The following is a 14,334-nucleotide window of genomic DNA, read 5'->3' on the forward strand; positions in this document are numbered from 1 at the left end:
GAGAGTTCATAGCCTTAATTACCTCTATAGGCTATGACGTTTTGTGCATATTGTTTATATTTCTCGAGACCGATACAAAATCATGAACGGGACCAGGCCCGGATTTCCCAATAGGCGTCATAGGCCCAGGCCTAGAGCGGCACGATTGCTTGTTTTAAATTTATAAGGTAGTACAGAAAATAATGTTTTTTCTTTCATTCTTGATAAACGGTATGGGGCGGCAAGGAGGTAAATCCGGCCATAAACGGGACAGACATTTGTAACTCGAGACGAAACCGAGACATTGCCAAATCTCGTCTCGATACAATTCTTATCGTATCGTAAATGCAGTGGCGACGCCAGAAATTTTTGACCGGGTGGGCAGGATCCATATTGATAAATTAGGGTTGACAGATATAAAGTATATATGTATTTGAGTTTCACAAACATGCATTCTCTCCCTCTCCTCCTTCTCTCCCCTCTGGATTCCGTTTCTATTTATTTCCCCATTTCCTTTGCTGCTGGGCCTCCCCGATGGCACAGTGGTAGCGTCGCCGCCTTGTAATCAAGGGGTCCCGGGTTCCATTCCCGGTGGAGGCACATGGTGTTTCGGATCCCACTTTAAACTGTAGGTCCAGTCCCGATTAGCCTTATTGTGCAGAAAGTGGACTTAAAACAACAAATCAATCCAATCCTTTGCTGCTGTATATTTTCTTATTTATTCTTTACATACCTTTTTCCTTTGCTTGTGTACCCTATTTCTCTCTCTCTATCTCTCTCTCTCTCACACACACACACACATACATATGCGCGTAATCCTTTCATAAACTATTCCAATCAAATTTCTCCTCTGAGTTCTCTCTATTCACTCCACTCATTAACTACTGAAAAAAACAAGTGGCAGGTCTTGGTCCAAGCCCGTAGCCAGGACTTTATTTGGGGGGGGGCTGATGCCTTATCAGCATCCGCCATCTAAAGTTGAAAAAGTTGGGAGAGCAGAAACCCCAGGAGAAAAATTCTCCGTATATTACAATTTATTACACAATATTTATAATCCTGCTAAGTAATTAATTACCACTATACACTATTTAAGTCCTCCTCCGTAGCCGAGCGGGTTAAGGCGTTCACTCGTCTTGAGATCGTTCGCTGCGGGACGGCGTAGGTTCGAATCCGGCTCTTGTCGGAATTTATTCGGCCTACGTATAAACCCACCATAGTGAGGAAATTGGGGAGCTCCGAATGAGTGAGCGGTAACCCGGTCGAGAAGACCTACAACGGCTGGGGGTTCGACGGGCTGACCACCCGTCACCCCAATACTGGTCTAAGATCTCCACGCTATAACAGGTGACGGAGGAACAGTGTGGGAGGGAGACCAGCAGTCGGTAGGTAAGCCAAGGCCCGCCAAGGTGCTGTAGAGCTGTAGGGTTATGTTAGGTGAACGTAGCATACACTGTGTAACCGTAGTGCTGTACTTTTCTAATTCATGCGAAAATTATGAAACGCAGGGAAGATATTCTTTAGCAATGAAAGAAGCAGCAAAAGTTATTAGGTTTCAAGAAATAATTATATTTGTGAAACCGGCAGCATCCCTGGTAGGCTTCGTCCTACATGAAAGGAAACCACCTAGCAGCAAAAATATTTGAAATGTAATTTTAGCATACTCGGTAGAAGCACATAGAGCTTCGGACTCCCCTTCAAAGTGTAGGTCCTGTCCCCATTACTTGAAAAAACTCAAAAAACTCAAATGTAATTTTAGCGTTTTAGATACGGAAAAAAAGTTATGCCAAAATTCTACTTTTAGGGTTCCACAAATTTCAACTGTCCTTTTTTATTTGCCACTATTAACGTCCTACATAAAAGGAAATACCTTATTTCTTCTCTAGATAAAAGAGACATGCTGTGTGTACATTATATATTCAAGGATGGCAACAGCAAGTATGTGAACACCGACAACAGTGAAGATTTTTCTTCTTCTTCTTTTTTGGTTTCTCCATAATTCAAGTGAATGATCTTGAATTTGCAGTTTTAATATTAAGACTTTAAACTTGAAAGAGTGATGCTTCCTGGATGAGGGTTAATGCATGATCCTTTAACTTTGCTCACTGGGGTTTTACAAATTGATAGGCCTAACTGCATAGAAATCGTTGAATTTAATTAATGCCTTATTGTGAAAGTTTTAAAAAACACAAGGAAAGCACATTTTTTGTTCAGTCTGCATTAAACTTTCGCAGCATAAAAACGAAAATTTTTACACACGATATCACTGAAAAAATGTTTAAAATAAAGGAATTTGCGCAAAATGAATATCGAAAAGTCGATGCCATTACAGAAGAGATCACTTACTGAAGTAAATCTTCATCTGGCTAATGGAGGAAACGAGATTTCTAGATAGGGTTCAATAGAAATATGCATAGGGCCTCCCCGATGGCGCAGTGGTAGCGTCGCCGCCTTGTAATAAAGGAGTCCCGGGCTCGATACCCAGTGGAGGCACACAGTGGTTCGGATCCAACTTTAAACTGTAGGTCCAGTGCCGATTAGCCTTAGTGTGCATAAAGTGGACTCAAAACACCAAATCAATCAATCAAGAAATATGCATAGCCCTTGGGAAGACAATTACTCTTGCTTACTATATTGTGGAAATTAATTTAGATAAAAAAAATTATCAAATTTGTCTTCCAAAAAGTTTTGTATATTTACAATGATCACCATAGCCGTCGACTTTAGAAGGGAAAGGCACTTTCAGCTCTCCACATTCCTCAAGAAGTATATACATTATGTATAAAAAGTATTGTTGTCAATCTTCCGCCCCCCCCCCTCAATCTTTATATGAAGTTTGCACTCTGATTATTATCATACTATCGAAATAAAACATCCATTACCCAAAACGCTAGGATAAGAAAGCCTTGTCATGAATCGAAGTTCTTTTTCATACCACATGGAAGTAAGTGTTTTTATTTAAGTGTTTGGTTGTTTTAAGATATTTGTTCGATTCTGTAAGATTTTGTACTCCCCACTTCGGAAGATGTGCACTTTGTATATAGTCAGATATTGGACTACTTCTAGCCACAAAAGTATTAACCGGATCATGTTTCAAGTTCTAAATAAGAGATAAATTTGACAGATATTATTCATCAACATATTTTCTAACGATTTTCCTTATCTTACTCAGTGAACTAATCCAAAAACAGTGAATGAGCGAAACTTAGAGGGTAATTTGACACATTTTCTAGTATCGACAATATTCATAAGAAAAATATGCACGGAGTCAAGACAAGAATATAGTTTTTCTTGTTGAAACATTCATATTTTCCTAAACACTTACGTCTTGAAATTGTTCAGGTGGGCAATCGGGTTGGCAGAGGAACTTTTGGGTGGGTGCTTCGCGCCGACCCTGTGTAAATGGTTACCGAGAACGTAACAATACAAGAAGAAAACTTGGTAAAAAACAGAATGGATAATCCAAAGAGACTTTTACATTAACACTATTAACGAACTGTGCACAATACTAGTTTTTCACAATCAAAAAAAATTAATGTCAGAAGTGGGATTCGAACCCACGCCCTCATACGAGGACCAGAATTCCTCAGCCGCTGATACCAGCGAAGCTTGCGCTTGAGTCTGGCGCCTTAGACCACTCGGCCATCCTGACACATGCCGAGTTATTTTCGAACAGCGAAGTTATCTTTATCAGCGGGAAGGACAACGCCTCCGTCATCCCATTGGCCAAGGCCAAGTCAACGTGTTTACGCTCCCAAGTCCATACAGAAGGAGCCGCGGCCTGTTCCGGAAAGAGAATATCAGGTGAAAGTGAAAATAACACATTTTTCATGCATATAATTTCAGTTTCTATGACATTCCATTAATCAATAATATTCCATTAATCATTACAAGGGGACTTATGAGTTGAGACTTTAAAAATGTAGAATTCCAAATTCAAGCTGTATTTCGCAGAGGGAGAGGGAGAGTTTTGAACAAGTGATTTGCTTGCTCTTCCCCGGAAAATCCTCCAGGCGGCCTCTTGATGTTTATTTATTATTCCTCAATAATAATGGAAAACAATAGACCGTGTTAAAAATGTAAACATAAATATTGGTAAGGTCTTGCCCGGTCCCCCCGGAACTTCCGGTTTAGGCCAGTCCCCGTTGTTGCCAGTGCAGATTCACCGGCATACGAAGTAAGAAATGAGCGCTTGTTTTCATCAGTTATGCGACGATAGTCAAGAAAGGTATTTGATAAAGTTCTACTATGAAGGACTGGACGTCTAGAATCCGTCGGATGATCAACTGCAGAGCAGATTATTAAAATATGACGTGTCTTCTTTGTGGCCGCCAGTTGTATAGCACACTAATATAGCATTCTTACGTACCACAGAATCTACGTACATACAAGTATCTCATGTACACACACGACGAACGTTTAGATATATTTAATTATTTTGTAAATGGAAAAGTGAGGGAAAGATAATTCTATAAAGCAAGTGATATTATTATACTATAAAGTATGCTTAAGTGAATCTTTGCAAACAAATCTGCAGAAGTAATAACACATAACAAATACTAGTAAATATCTATGCTTTCAACGTCGCCTTTCCGCCTGAGGGATTTACGGAAACCTATGATATGGCATGCCACTTTCACTTGCACGAATTTACTTCAAGCAACAAGGGAGTTTTCAGATTGAAGCGACAAGCGATATCGGGGTTTCGCACAGAAGCATTCGATCTAAAGCAAACCATTCACCAGTCACGCTTGCGCAAATAACAGGCCGGGGCAACACAATGCACGGTATTGATAAAACGGACCAGTCCGAGCGACAAGCGACACCTGCAATTTGTCGTTCGGAAGGTGTTGTTTATTTTTTAATATTGATTTCCAAGAGACACGTATCGCTGCAGTCTGAAAGCTTCCTTTCGAACCAATTCACCACAAGAAAATGAACGTGTCGCTTGGACTGGACTGTTGTTTTCTCAGTACCAGACATCGTGTCGCCTCGCTCTGTTGTACTCGTATGCAAGGTGAATTGTTTCCTTTAGAGTAAAAGGGCTGTTGCTTGTCGCTTCGGTGTGTAATATCCGTGCCACTTCAAATAAAGTGAATCCTCAGTGATCAATGAAATTTTTCGAACCGAAGCGACACGACAAAAACTGCATGTGTCGCTCAGATTCCCAATGGCGTGTATTGTGTCGCCTGAGACTTGATTTCCCATGAGTGGTAAATGCTTATTTATAGACTTGTCGCTTGTCACTTCGGTACGAACCACTGCTGTCGCGTGTCGCTTTGGTTTGAAACCTCACTAAGAGGCGTGCTTTTCACCACAACACAATACGCAGATAAACGATCAACATGCTTGTAACAAAATGCAAGTCGTAAAAATCCTTTCCGGGTACCAATCCTTTCTCGTTCTGCTTGTATCAACAGGTTTCGTGTCTCTACGTCCTTCGGAAACCTACGAAGTGATACTTGACTCAATAAATTTGTTCCCGATCGAACTGTGCAACCATCAGTGGCGTAGCATGAGCATTTCGGATGGGAACGCCAAGTTAGAAGGAAGGGTAGGCCTTCTTTTCTTGCTTAAGAGTTTACTTATGGAATTAGCCGACATATGTATTGTCTATTTAAAATCTCATTGTGTTTATTACATTAAGTCAGCCGGTTCCGATAAAACACGATCCATGCTTGATTATCTAGAAAATAAGATGCCTCAGTGTGCAATAAATACTTGGAGCACTGGTGTTTTATACCATTTTTAATTAGATTGCTCAAGTCAGAAACACCGTACACCGTAACACATGTGTAGCAAAACAGTATTTTATAATCAAGGAAACCTTTCGGCATGACGCAAGTAATTCTAGAACAACAGTAGACTTCATTGTTGTGGATGATACAACTATTGATTGATTTGGTTTATTTTACTTCGCTTTCTACCACTTTTGGCTAATCGCAAATATGAATATGAGTGATGATATTGATGAAGAGACACTCACAAAGAACATGCGTAGGCCGGGATTCGAACCGGAAACCTCTGGCGTCTTAGCGTGCTGTGCAAAACACTCTGACACGAAGGTGGGTGGATGCCACTGTTTATTGTATCTTGAGAATGCTGATAAACATTTTAAAATAATTTTGTCAAGAGATCATACGATGTTAAGAGTTTTGAAACGAATGCTAAACATTTCCACTGGCACAATATTAGGCAGTTATTGTCGGGACGCGCTAGCAAGCGGCGTGGAACAACCCACTCTGGTAGCGACGCGCTGTTGCCGGATTGACCTACTTCAGGCTGTCGCGAGCCCACAGAAACACGTGTAGGATTAAACATCTGGTTAAACAGTAAACAACGGGACACTTCCATTGTTCTCATTCCGACTCTGTTCGTATTTGAAGGAACAACGTTAACTTCTGTCCGTGAGCGGGCGTTCGTGTGTGTGTTTGTAAGTAAGAGTTGTTTGGATAAATTTTACTGCAATGTCGGAAAGAAGAAAGAAAGTAATTGGTACACAGGGAAGAGAAATGATTTTGAACGTACGGGAGTATTATTGTGTGTCATGCTGGCTCGGTTCACGGGTTTGTGGAAGGAGCTTTGTGGGCGTTTCAATCCAGGAAAAGCGGTGACTACCACGAAGAAATGGACGCTGAGGGTTACATTTCTTGGTTTGTAGACAAACTGCTGCCAAATATTCCTCCTGGTCAGACAATAATCATTGACAATGCGCCATACCATTCAACACAAGTCGACAAGCCCCCCACGATGTCATCCCGCAAAGCTATCATAACGTGGCTGGAACGCCATAACGTAGCATGTGATATGAGCATGAGGAAGGCTGAACTACTGCAGCTCCTTATGTTACACAAACCCCAGTTCCCCATATATCGAATAGACAAGCTTGCAGAAGAAGCGGGACATACGGTGGTCCGTCTCCCGCCTTATCATTGTATGTACAATGCAATCGAACTTATTTGGGCACAGGTCAAAGGGCTGGTAGCACAGAGGAACACTTTGCCACCTTTTACACCGTCTAAAATTTTGCAATTGACAGAACAGGCTATCGGGGATGTGACACCAGATAGGTGGCGTTCGGCTATAGAACACACAAGGAAGATTATTTCCGAAGCATGAGAAAAGGAGGGAGTTGAAGAGCAGCAAATGGAGGATTTTGTAATTTCACTTGGGCGGGAAGACAGCAGTGACAGTAGTAGCTCAGACGAAGATGTTCCTTTACCAACCAACAATGAAGATGATCGTGGGATAGCGCCACTGCAATGGTAGCCGGTAAGCAAAAACAACTGATTCTTTAACTACTACTTCTGTTCTTTCATTCATTTTTTATGTTTTTACATACAGGTAGCTCAAAGCATTAATAACACATGTACCAAATGTATCATTAATGTTAAGGAAATCGAGCAATTGCCAAGCGTTTCGTTGTAATTTATTGAACTCTGTATTTCCAGAGCCTGTATTCTCATATAGCTTCCCAAATTATCTCACTTCACACACCCACATGTGCCTCCCCGATGGCACAGTGGTAGGGTAAGTGTTGTCGCCTTGTAATCAAGTAGTCCTGGGTTTGATACCCTGTCGAGGCACATAGTGGATCGGATCCCACTTCCAACTGTAGGTCCATTCCAGATTAGCCGTAGTGTGCATAAAGTGGACTTTAAAACACCATCTCAAATCAATCAATTCACACACAATTGATTTGTTCTTGATAAATTCTTCTCCGTAATACAGTAACTCAGTTCTGTGAAATTCTGTTTTAGAGGTGAATTTTTGTAGGTTCCTCAAAATATAATTAAAAATGTGTTAACGAAACGAAGTTGTACGTAATTTGTATAGCAGTGGGTTAAGAAAATTATTTATTTTACTTTTATTTTTATGATTAATAAGTAGATCCTATTTGTTTATACGTAATTTGCCCTAATTTCAAGAAATACATTTCATTTTTAAGTTCTGAAGGTTCAACAATCGCGGCGTGACAAAGAAGGCAAAGAGAGGCGGCATGAAATCAAAGGAGAACGATTTGCCACAGTTGTTCATAACACACGACTCATTTTCTTTTGTTGGTAATTGTGATACGATACAACATTAAGTAAAAAGATGCCGGTAGCTGATGCTTGCAATGTACCATAATAAAAACACAACAAAGGTTCTTTCATTAAAGATTTTCGGTTGCTGTGCAGAGCAGGAAGATAAAATGTTTCATGCTTGCCAGAATGCCCGAGCTTGCCAACAGCTGACTAGCCTGTCCGCCTGTTTGCGCGAACGTGGCAACGTAGAAACCCCCCAGCCACATGGCAACCAACGAGGACACAGAATTTGGTCACGTTCTGCCGTTCTGCGTTCTGATTGCACGCCGCTTCTTATCGCGTCCGTACAGTAGATACTAACGAAAAAATATATTTTTTAAATAAATAGTTTTGTGGGTTAGGTGGTAGAGCAGCCACAGGCTGAACTTCTACCACGAGGACTTTATCAACTTGTTTGACAAAAACTGTTTTGTTCTTTTAATTTTTAATGCACTTCACTGTTCTTTCGATAAATTACCCAATGCAGTGGTCATTAAAGATACGTCAGTCAATATTGCGTATTGTAGCATCACACAGCACGAGCACGAAAAACCGGGTAGAATACTTCTGTCGTCTACATCGGAAGTACAGCGCCTTGAATCGGAAGGCAGGAAAGGTCACATGGCCCCTAGAACCAATCAGGTGCTCCGCTCCGTACGCCAGCGTATGGCGAGAGCATTTCGCCCGTGCTGTAGAGACCATAGACAAACTACTAAAACTACTAGGAGAGACTTGTTAACTCAATGTTAAAAATTGTGGTCTTAATACGTCACGGGCGAAACTAGCGACACCTATTGGCAGTGCACCCAACTACGTTGCCGATTTGCTTCTCTGTGGGCACGCTAGATGGCAGGCTGTGTAGAGGGGAGGGGGTTGTACCGGTTGTACCAACAAATATATTTCAAATATTTTTTAAGTTTCTCCTTTTTACCTTTTAAATATTCAACTGTTAATATAATCTTCTCTTCAATGAAAGCATGAGCGAAATAACTAATTTTGCAGCTATAGGTTACAATAACAGTGCATTAAACTGCATCCACCCACTGCCGTTGCTAACGAGTCCAAAACAAAGCATCCTCCATACATCACGCTGCACCTTCGACCCTTGTCTATCCACGTCTATTGTCCAACTCAACTGGCGGTTTCAAATTCAAAGCTGTGCTCGCGGGGGCTGGCGAACGTTGAATGAGTGTTGCCAACTCTACCCGCAGAAAATGAGCACTGGATGACAGAAAAAAATGATTTGTGGAAATAAATATCAATGTGAAGCGCTGTGTAATATAAGCTTCATATTACAAGCAGCAAATACCAAGGATTAGATATAATTCATAATTAATACTAATTAATAGATAATTAGTTCTAAGATGTCTACAGTATTCTTTGGGATCTCAGGACCAGATTTCGAGTTTCTTATTCAAGGAAAGAAGTTCAACACTGTATTACATAATGCACGATGCATAAGACCATGTCGTATCCCGGATGGCGTAAAGGTAACTTCGTTGCCATGTAATCAAGGTGTGTCGGGTTCGATATTACACTGGTGGAGACTGGAGAGTGTGTTCGAATTGGAAGTTTTTAGATGAGGGAATGTTTGCTCGAGCCGTGAGTTCAGTTGTTGAATGCTCCTATGTTTTCAAATAATAAATTATAAAATAGGACATAGATATAGATATTTCTACCTTGGAGATACCCCGCACATCGTTGTCCATTTCAAGCATTTAATAGTGTGATCCCATTTTAACCTGCTGGGCCAGCCCCAACTAGCCTATCTGTGCACAAAACAAACTTAAAATTCAAGACTTCTTCTGGAGATATTCCTGCGAGAACTTTCAAGGTGATGCCCTAAAAACGTTCAATTAACACAAATTGTTAAGAAGAAATGAAATTTGGCATACCATATTTAATGCAAAATATTTAATTTTTCACAAGTTTTGTATCTCTTAAACCAATTGAATCTCAAACTCAAACTTTTTACTGAAGTTACTTATCATGGAGTACTGTATTGTGTACAAATTTCAGATTTTTAAACAACTGCCCACCAGAGATATTTAACCCTGAACTTGGATTATTTTAACAAAAAGTACATGTTTATGACCCTGTAGGAAAAAAAAGGATTGAAGTCTCAAGCTTCACATAATTTTGGCACACACTATTGGTACACAGATACTTGCACAAAAAAATTCAAGTGTCAAATAAACTGCCTTCCCCCTAAAAAAATGTCCAAAAATGTCATTTTGAGCGATTAAAATACACAATTTTGACCATAAAATTTATTATGAAGGAATAATATTTAGAAAATTGCACAGAAATATAATTGTAGCCTATAATGTGCTTAACATCACAGATTTTGTCTCATTGTCGTAGGACTTACCAGAGCTGAGATAAAAAAGTTACCGCTGATGCTTATGAATGGAGAAAATGATGCGCGCCATGATACAAAAAATGCCCGCCATCTTCAAATCGGTGATAGTAAAAATAAAATAACAGTGGTTCTGAACTGTCAACATGTGAGGCTCACACCACACAAAAAATAAACTTTTTTAAAAATAGTCAAGCAACCATGTTGTATGACTTCATATGGATTGACCCTATAGTGGTTTAGTGCTGTGACATTTTCATTAAAAATACGTCTATCTATCAATTTTCGATTCTGAAACTCAAAATTTCAATTACGCATTGTGTTTAAGAAGATTATTGGAAGAATGCTTAGCACGTTTCTATTTTTTTAAAAAAAACATTAATTAACATTTTTAATCTTTATTGTAGCCCAGAGCCCCTGCAGTGTCCGTCGGACAATATCATTACAACGCGCTACAAATGCCATTCTAACGGTGCATGGGTAGATTGTTTCCGAAGATACTGCTGTCAAGGATACATATTGATAGCTGGAAGGTAAGAGAATATGAACGCATATAGTGGAGTAACTAACGGTCTTGTAGATTGCTTATTGAATATGCAATGCGTATTTTAAACGTTTTTTGATTTATGCATGTATGAATCATATATAAACTTATGTAAAACTTCTTGCATATTTTAGAGCCAACAATCGCTACTAAAATTGTATTTTACGCCTGTGTGTTGGGCGTATTATCTTCTTAATAAAATAATTTCCTAATTTCTTCCGTCACAGCTATATAGTCTCCGCTTTCATTAACAAAACAAGGAGATAAGACATCTCTCATTGTCCTCGCGGGAACACTCAACAACTACTCTTTTTGTGGGAGAAACGACAACAATGCAATGGACAGTCTGTAGTCGATCTTGAAGTGTTAGCCTTAAAATATTATCCAATTGTATCTTGTGAAGTACAACGATTTTTTTCTGAATATTAAGATAGTATTGTCGAAAAGATTGATTGATTTCCTTTTTTTACTTCGCAATTCTGCCACTGTTTAGCTAATTGCGAAGATGGGGATGAGTGATGTGCTAACCACTCCGCCGCAGGGGCAGGCTATTGCCCAAAAGAGGATTTTTCAATTTTGATATATACATAAGTGCAATCCTCATCTGTGAGGAGTGTATTATTTTTATTCATAATACGGCAGTGTAAAGTAAACAAGAGTGTGTGTGGAAGTATTCAAAACTGTAACTTATTACATGTTAAACCGTAGGAGGTGAAATGAGGACAAATATCTGTTTACAAGTAGGGCTTTTGCTGTAACCGAAAGAAAACATTTAAAAATTTTAAGTGTTTTTCTAAAGTGCGCCTTTTAGTGCATATTTGCGTGCATATCTTAGGTAGTTTAAGTGCATAACTATCCTGGTCCTAGAATGTCCACGTAATCTACCCATTCTTTACAATCGCTACTCTACGCAGACAATACAAACTACAAAAATTGCAATGTAGTGTCATTCTCAGGAATTCTAGCTCGTAATTGTTACGATAGTATACGATATAATATACGATAGTATATTTTATATATAAAGTTCATCACACTAACACATTCAAATAATTTCAAAGAATTATTGATTTGAGGTTATATACAGGCATCGACTTGGGAGAAACAAGGCACACTCTATCCCCCAATATCATCAAGAGTGAATTTATTTCACCCCTTCCAAGGGGTCCCGGGTTCGATACCCGGTGGAGGCACATGGTGATTCCACTTTAAACTGTAGGTCCAGTAGCCTTACTGTGCACAAAGTGGACTTAAAACACCAATTCAATCAATCAATCAATCTTTCGCCCCTTCCCCTTTCGCAATATTCGCTCTCAGTTTACTTCTTATGTTTCAAATGAATGGCAATAAATTAACGTTAAAGAAACGTACATATGTTTCTTTATCCCTTAATATCAAGACTTAAAAGAAAAAATAATAATATTTCAGACAACTTATATCTAAATCAACTGTTATTGTTATGCTGATAGCATGTGAACGTTACTTTGAAACTGTTATAATATGTTTCAATTATCTTTTGTTTGTTATTATATATAACGACAAATACAGACGTCTGAATATATATATATATATATATATAGCTAAATACACCATACGCGAAGCTTATGCCTGCGTTGCCCCCTCTAAATATTTAAATCCGGCATGAAATGTATAAAAAAAGAGTCTAAAAAGATATTGGAAATTCAAATGATCAATATATCCTCAATTAATTAATTTATAAAATTTGATTCTACGGTGATTAGGTTTCAGACTATTTTTTAAGTAAATTTTCATAAGCAGGACCACATATAAACATATTTGATCTGTGGTAGTACTGAGTTAATTTCACGTAATTTCGATTTAACAGTTAATACTTGTGTAAAGCCCCTATCACACGAAACTGGATTTCTAGTAGGAAAACCCTAGTTGGCGCTGAACTACTTTCTAGGTAGCAATCATGGCAGCCTGGCTGACTGCTTGACTGGTTTGGAGAAATAGGACATGTTCTAATTGCTACTTGCTTTCCTCGACTGGGTTCTGTGGAACAGCCAATCAGAGCAAAGATTCGCCATGTAAAGATAATCTGTGAATGTGCAAAGGAGCGCATTTGTCTGTGGTTTCCGAGTGTTACTCCAGAAATTTATAACGTATACAGCATGAAAGGCGCGTTGAGTTACACCATCTATGCTGAGTGCACTGTGTTTATATTTTAAACAACTAAAATATTCTTCCATACGTGTACAGTGGGATCCACGAGTATTACCGTGCAAATTGTCCATGACTATTTTCATCAATTTTTCTCTTACATCCTATGTGTTTTTAAGCGATGGATTCTTATGAATGCCGGTGAAAAAGTTGTCAACAGCTTGTTTTGAGTTTTCTCTTAATTCTTGAAGCTCTTATTGGGTCAAATAAAGTGCACGAACATGGTGATGGACAATTTGCAAGTTAATATTCATGGATCCCACTGTACAGTAAACGTTGTAAAGTATGTATTTAATAAGCAGCGCCATTGTTTTGTACCTAATAACGTTTTATACGAAACGTTATTTCTCTCGGTTGCATAGTTATCGGCTTCTAAAAATGTGAAGTGATACATTGTTTACATCTCGCGCGGCCGCCATTACAACTTCCCTCGTATGGAACGAAAGTCTATCGACAAGTACGCTGGTAAGTATCGTGTGAGGCGAAAACTAGCAAATTGGTAGTCAGTCCAGCGCCAACTAGGGCATACCTACTGGATATCCAGTTCCGTGTTATGCAGGCTTAACTTATTAATTTACGTACTTATTTATTTCAGATGCGTATCGAATGACGTGGATCCATGCTCATTGAACTTGTGCGAACAAAAATGTTCTGTTTACTTACAACGAGTGATTTGCACTTGTTTCACAGGATACAGGTTCAACCCCGAGAATCAAAAAAACGGCATTCAGCCTGTTTGTGAAGGTAAATATTGTTTATTATCTATTGATTGTAGGTAATCAATAGGAGCTTTGGAATCAGGGTGCACTTGGGAAAAGTGGAAGTTTTCAGAGTGAGTTTTTCTCTTCCCATGCTTTGTATAGCGATACTTATTGACTTTATGCAATGTGAGGTTCAAGATTTGAAACATGCCTAAAGGGAGGCTTAGGAATTCAACACCTCCCACATCCTCCAGGAATATCTCTGAAACAGCAGCGCCGACTTGTAAAAATTATTTGGGGGGGGGGGCCTCTGATCACTAAAATAAATGAATGAATGGCTCACTACCTCCCTTTTTTTAAAAATAAAAATTACGTCTTCTACTCGTAGCTTTTAAACAGCTATTATATTCCTCATGCAAATGAAATGTAACATGAAAAACGTTTAGGAAATGTAACATGAAAAACCTTTAGAAAATGTTTCAAAGTCTCTTTATGTCTTTTGCGTCT

The 14,334-nt window shown here is 39.1% G+C and overlaps 1 protein-coding gene and 1 non-coding gene across 2 annotated transcripts in view; one reads left to right on the forward strand and one right to left on the reverse strand.

The window, feature by feature from the left end:
- LOC145985509 (collagen and calcium-binding EGF domain-containing protein 1-like) overlaps positions 1–14,334 on the forward strand; it is a 62,663-nt gene that overhangs the window by 12,674 nt on the left and 35,655 nt on the right. The window contains exons 3-4 of the mRNA XM_083119581.1: positions 10,809–10,934; positions 13,722–13,870. Of these exons, the coding sequence (XP_082975707.1) occupies positions 10,809–10,934; positions 13,722–13,870 (275 nt within the window). The remainder of the gene's footprint in view (positions 1–10,808; positions 10,935–13,721; positions 13,871–14,334) is intronic.
- Positions 3,513–3,628, reverse strand: TRNAL-CAA (transfer RNA leucine (anticodon CAA)). The gene is made up of 2 exons: positions 3,591–3,628; positions 3,513–3,558 (listed from the first exon to the last, which is right to left on the reverse strand). It is a non-coding gene; the product is annotated as a tRNA-Leu (tRNA).

This window comes from Lepisma saccharinum, chromosome 3, assembly GCF_977018435.1.
Source record: "Lepisma saccharinum chromosome 3, izLepSacc3.1, whole genome shotgun sequence".
Taxonomy (NCBI): domain Eukaryota; kingdom Metazoa; phylum Arthropoda; class Insecta; order Zygentoma; family Lepismatidae; genus Lepisma; species Lepisma saccharinum.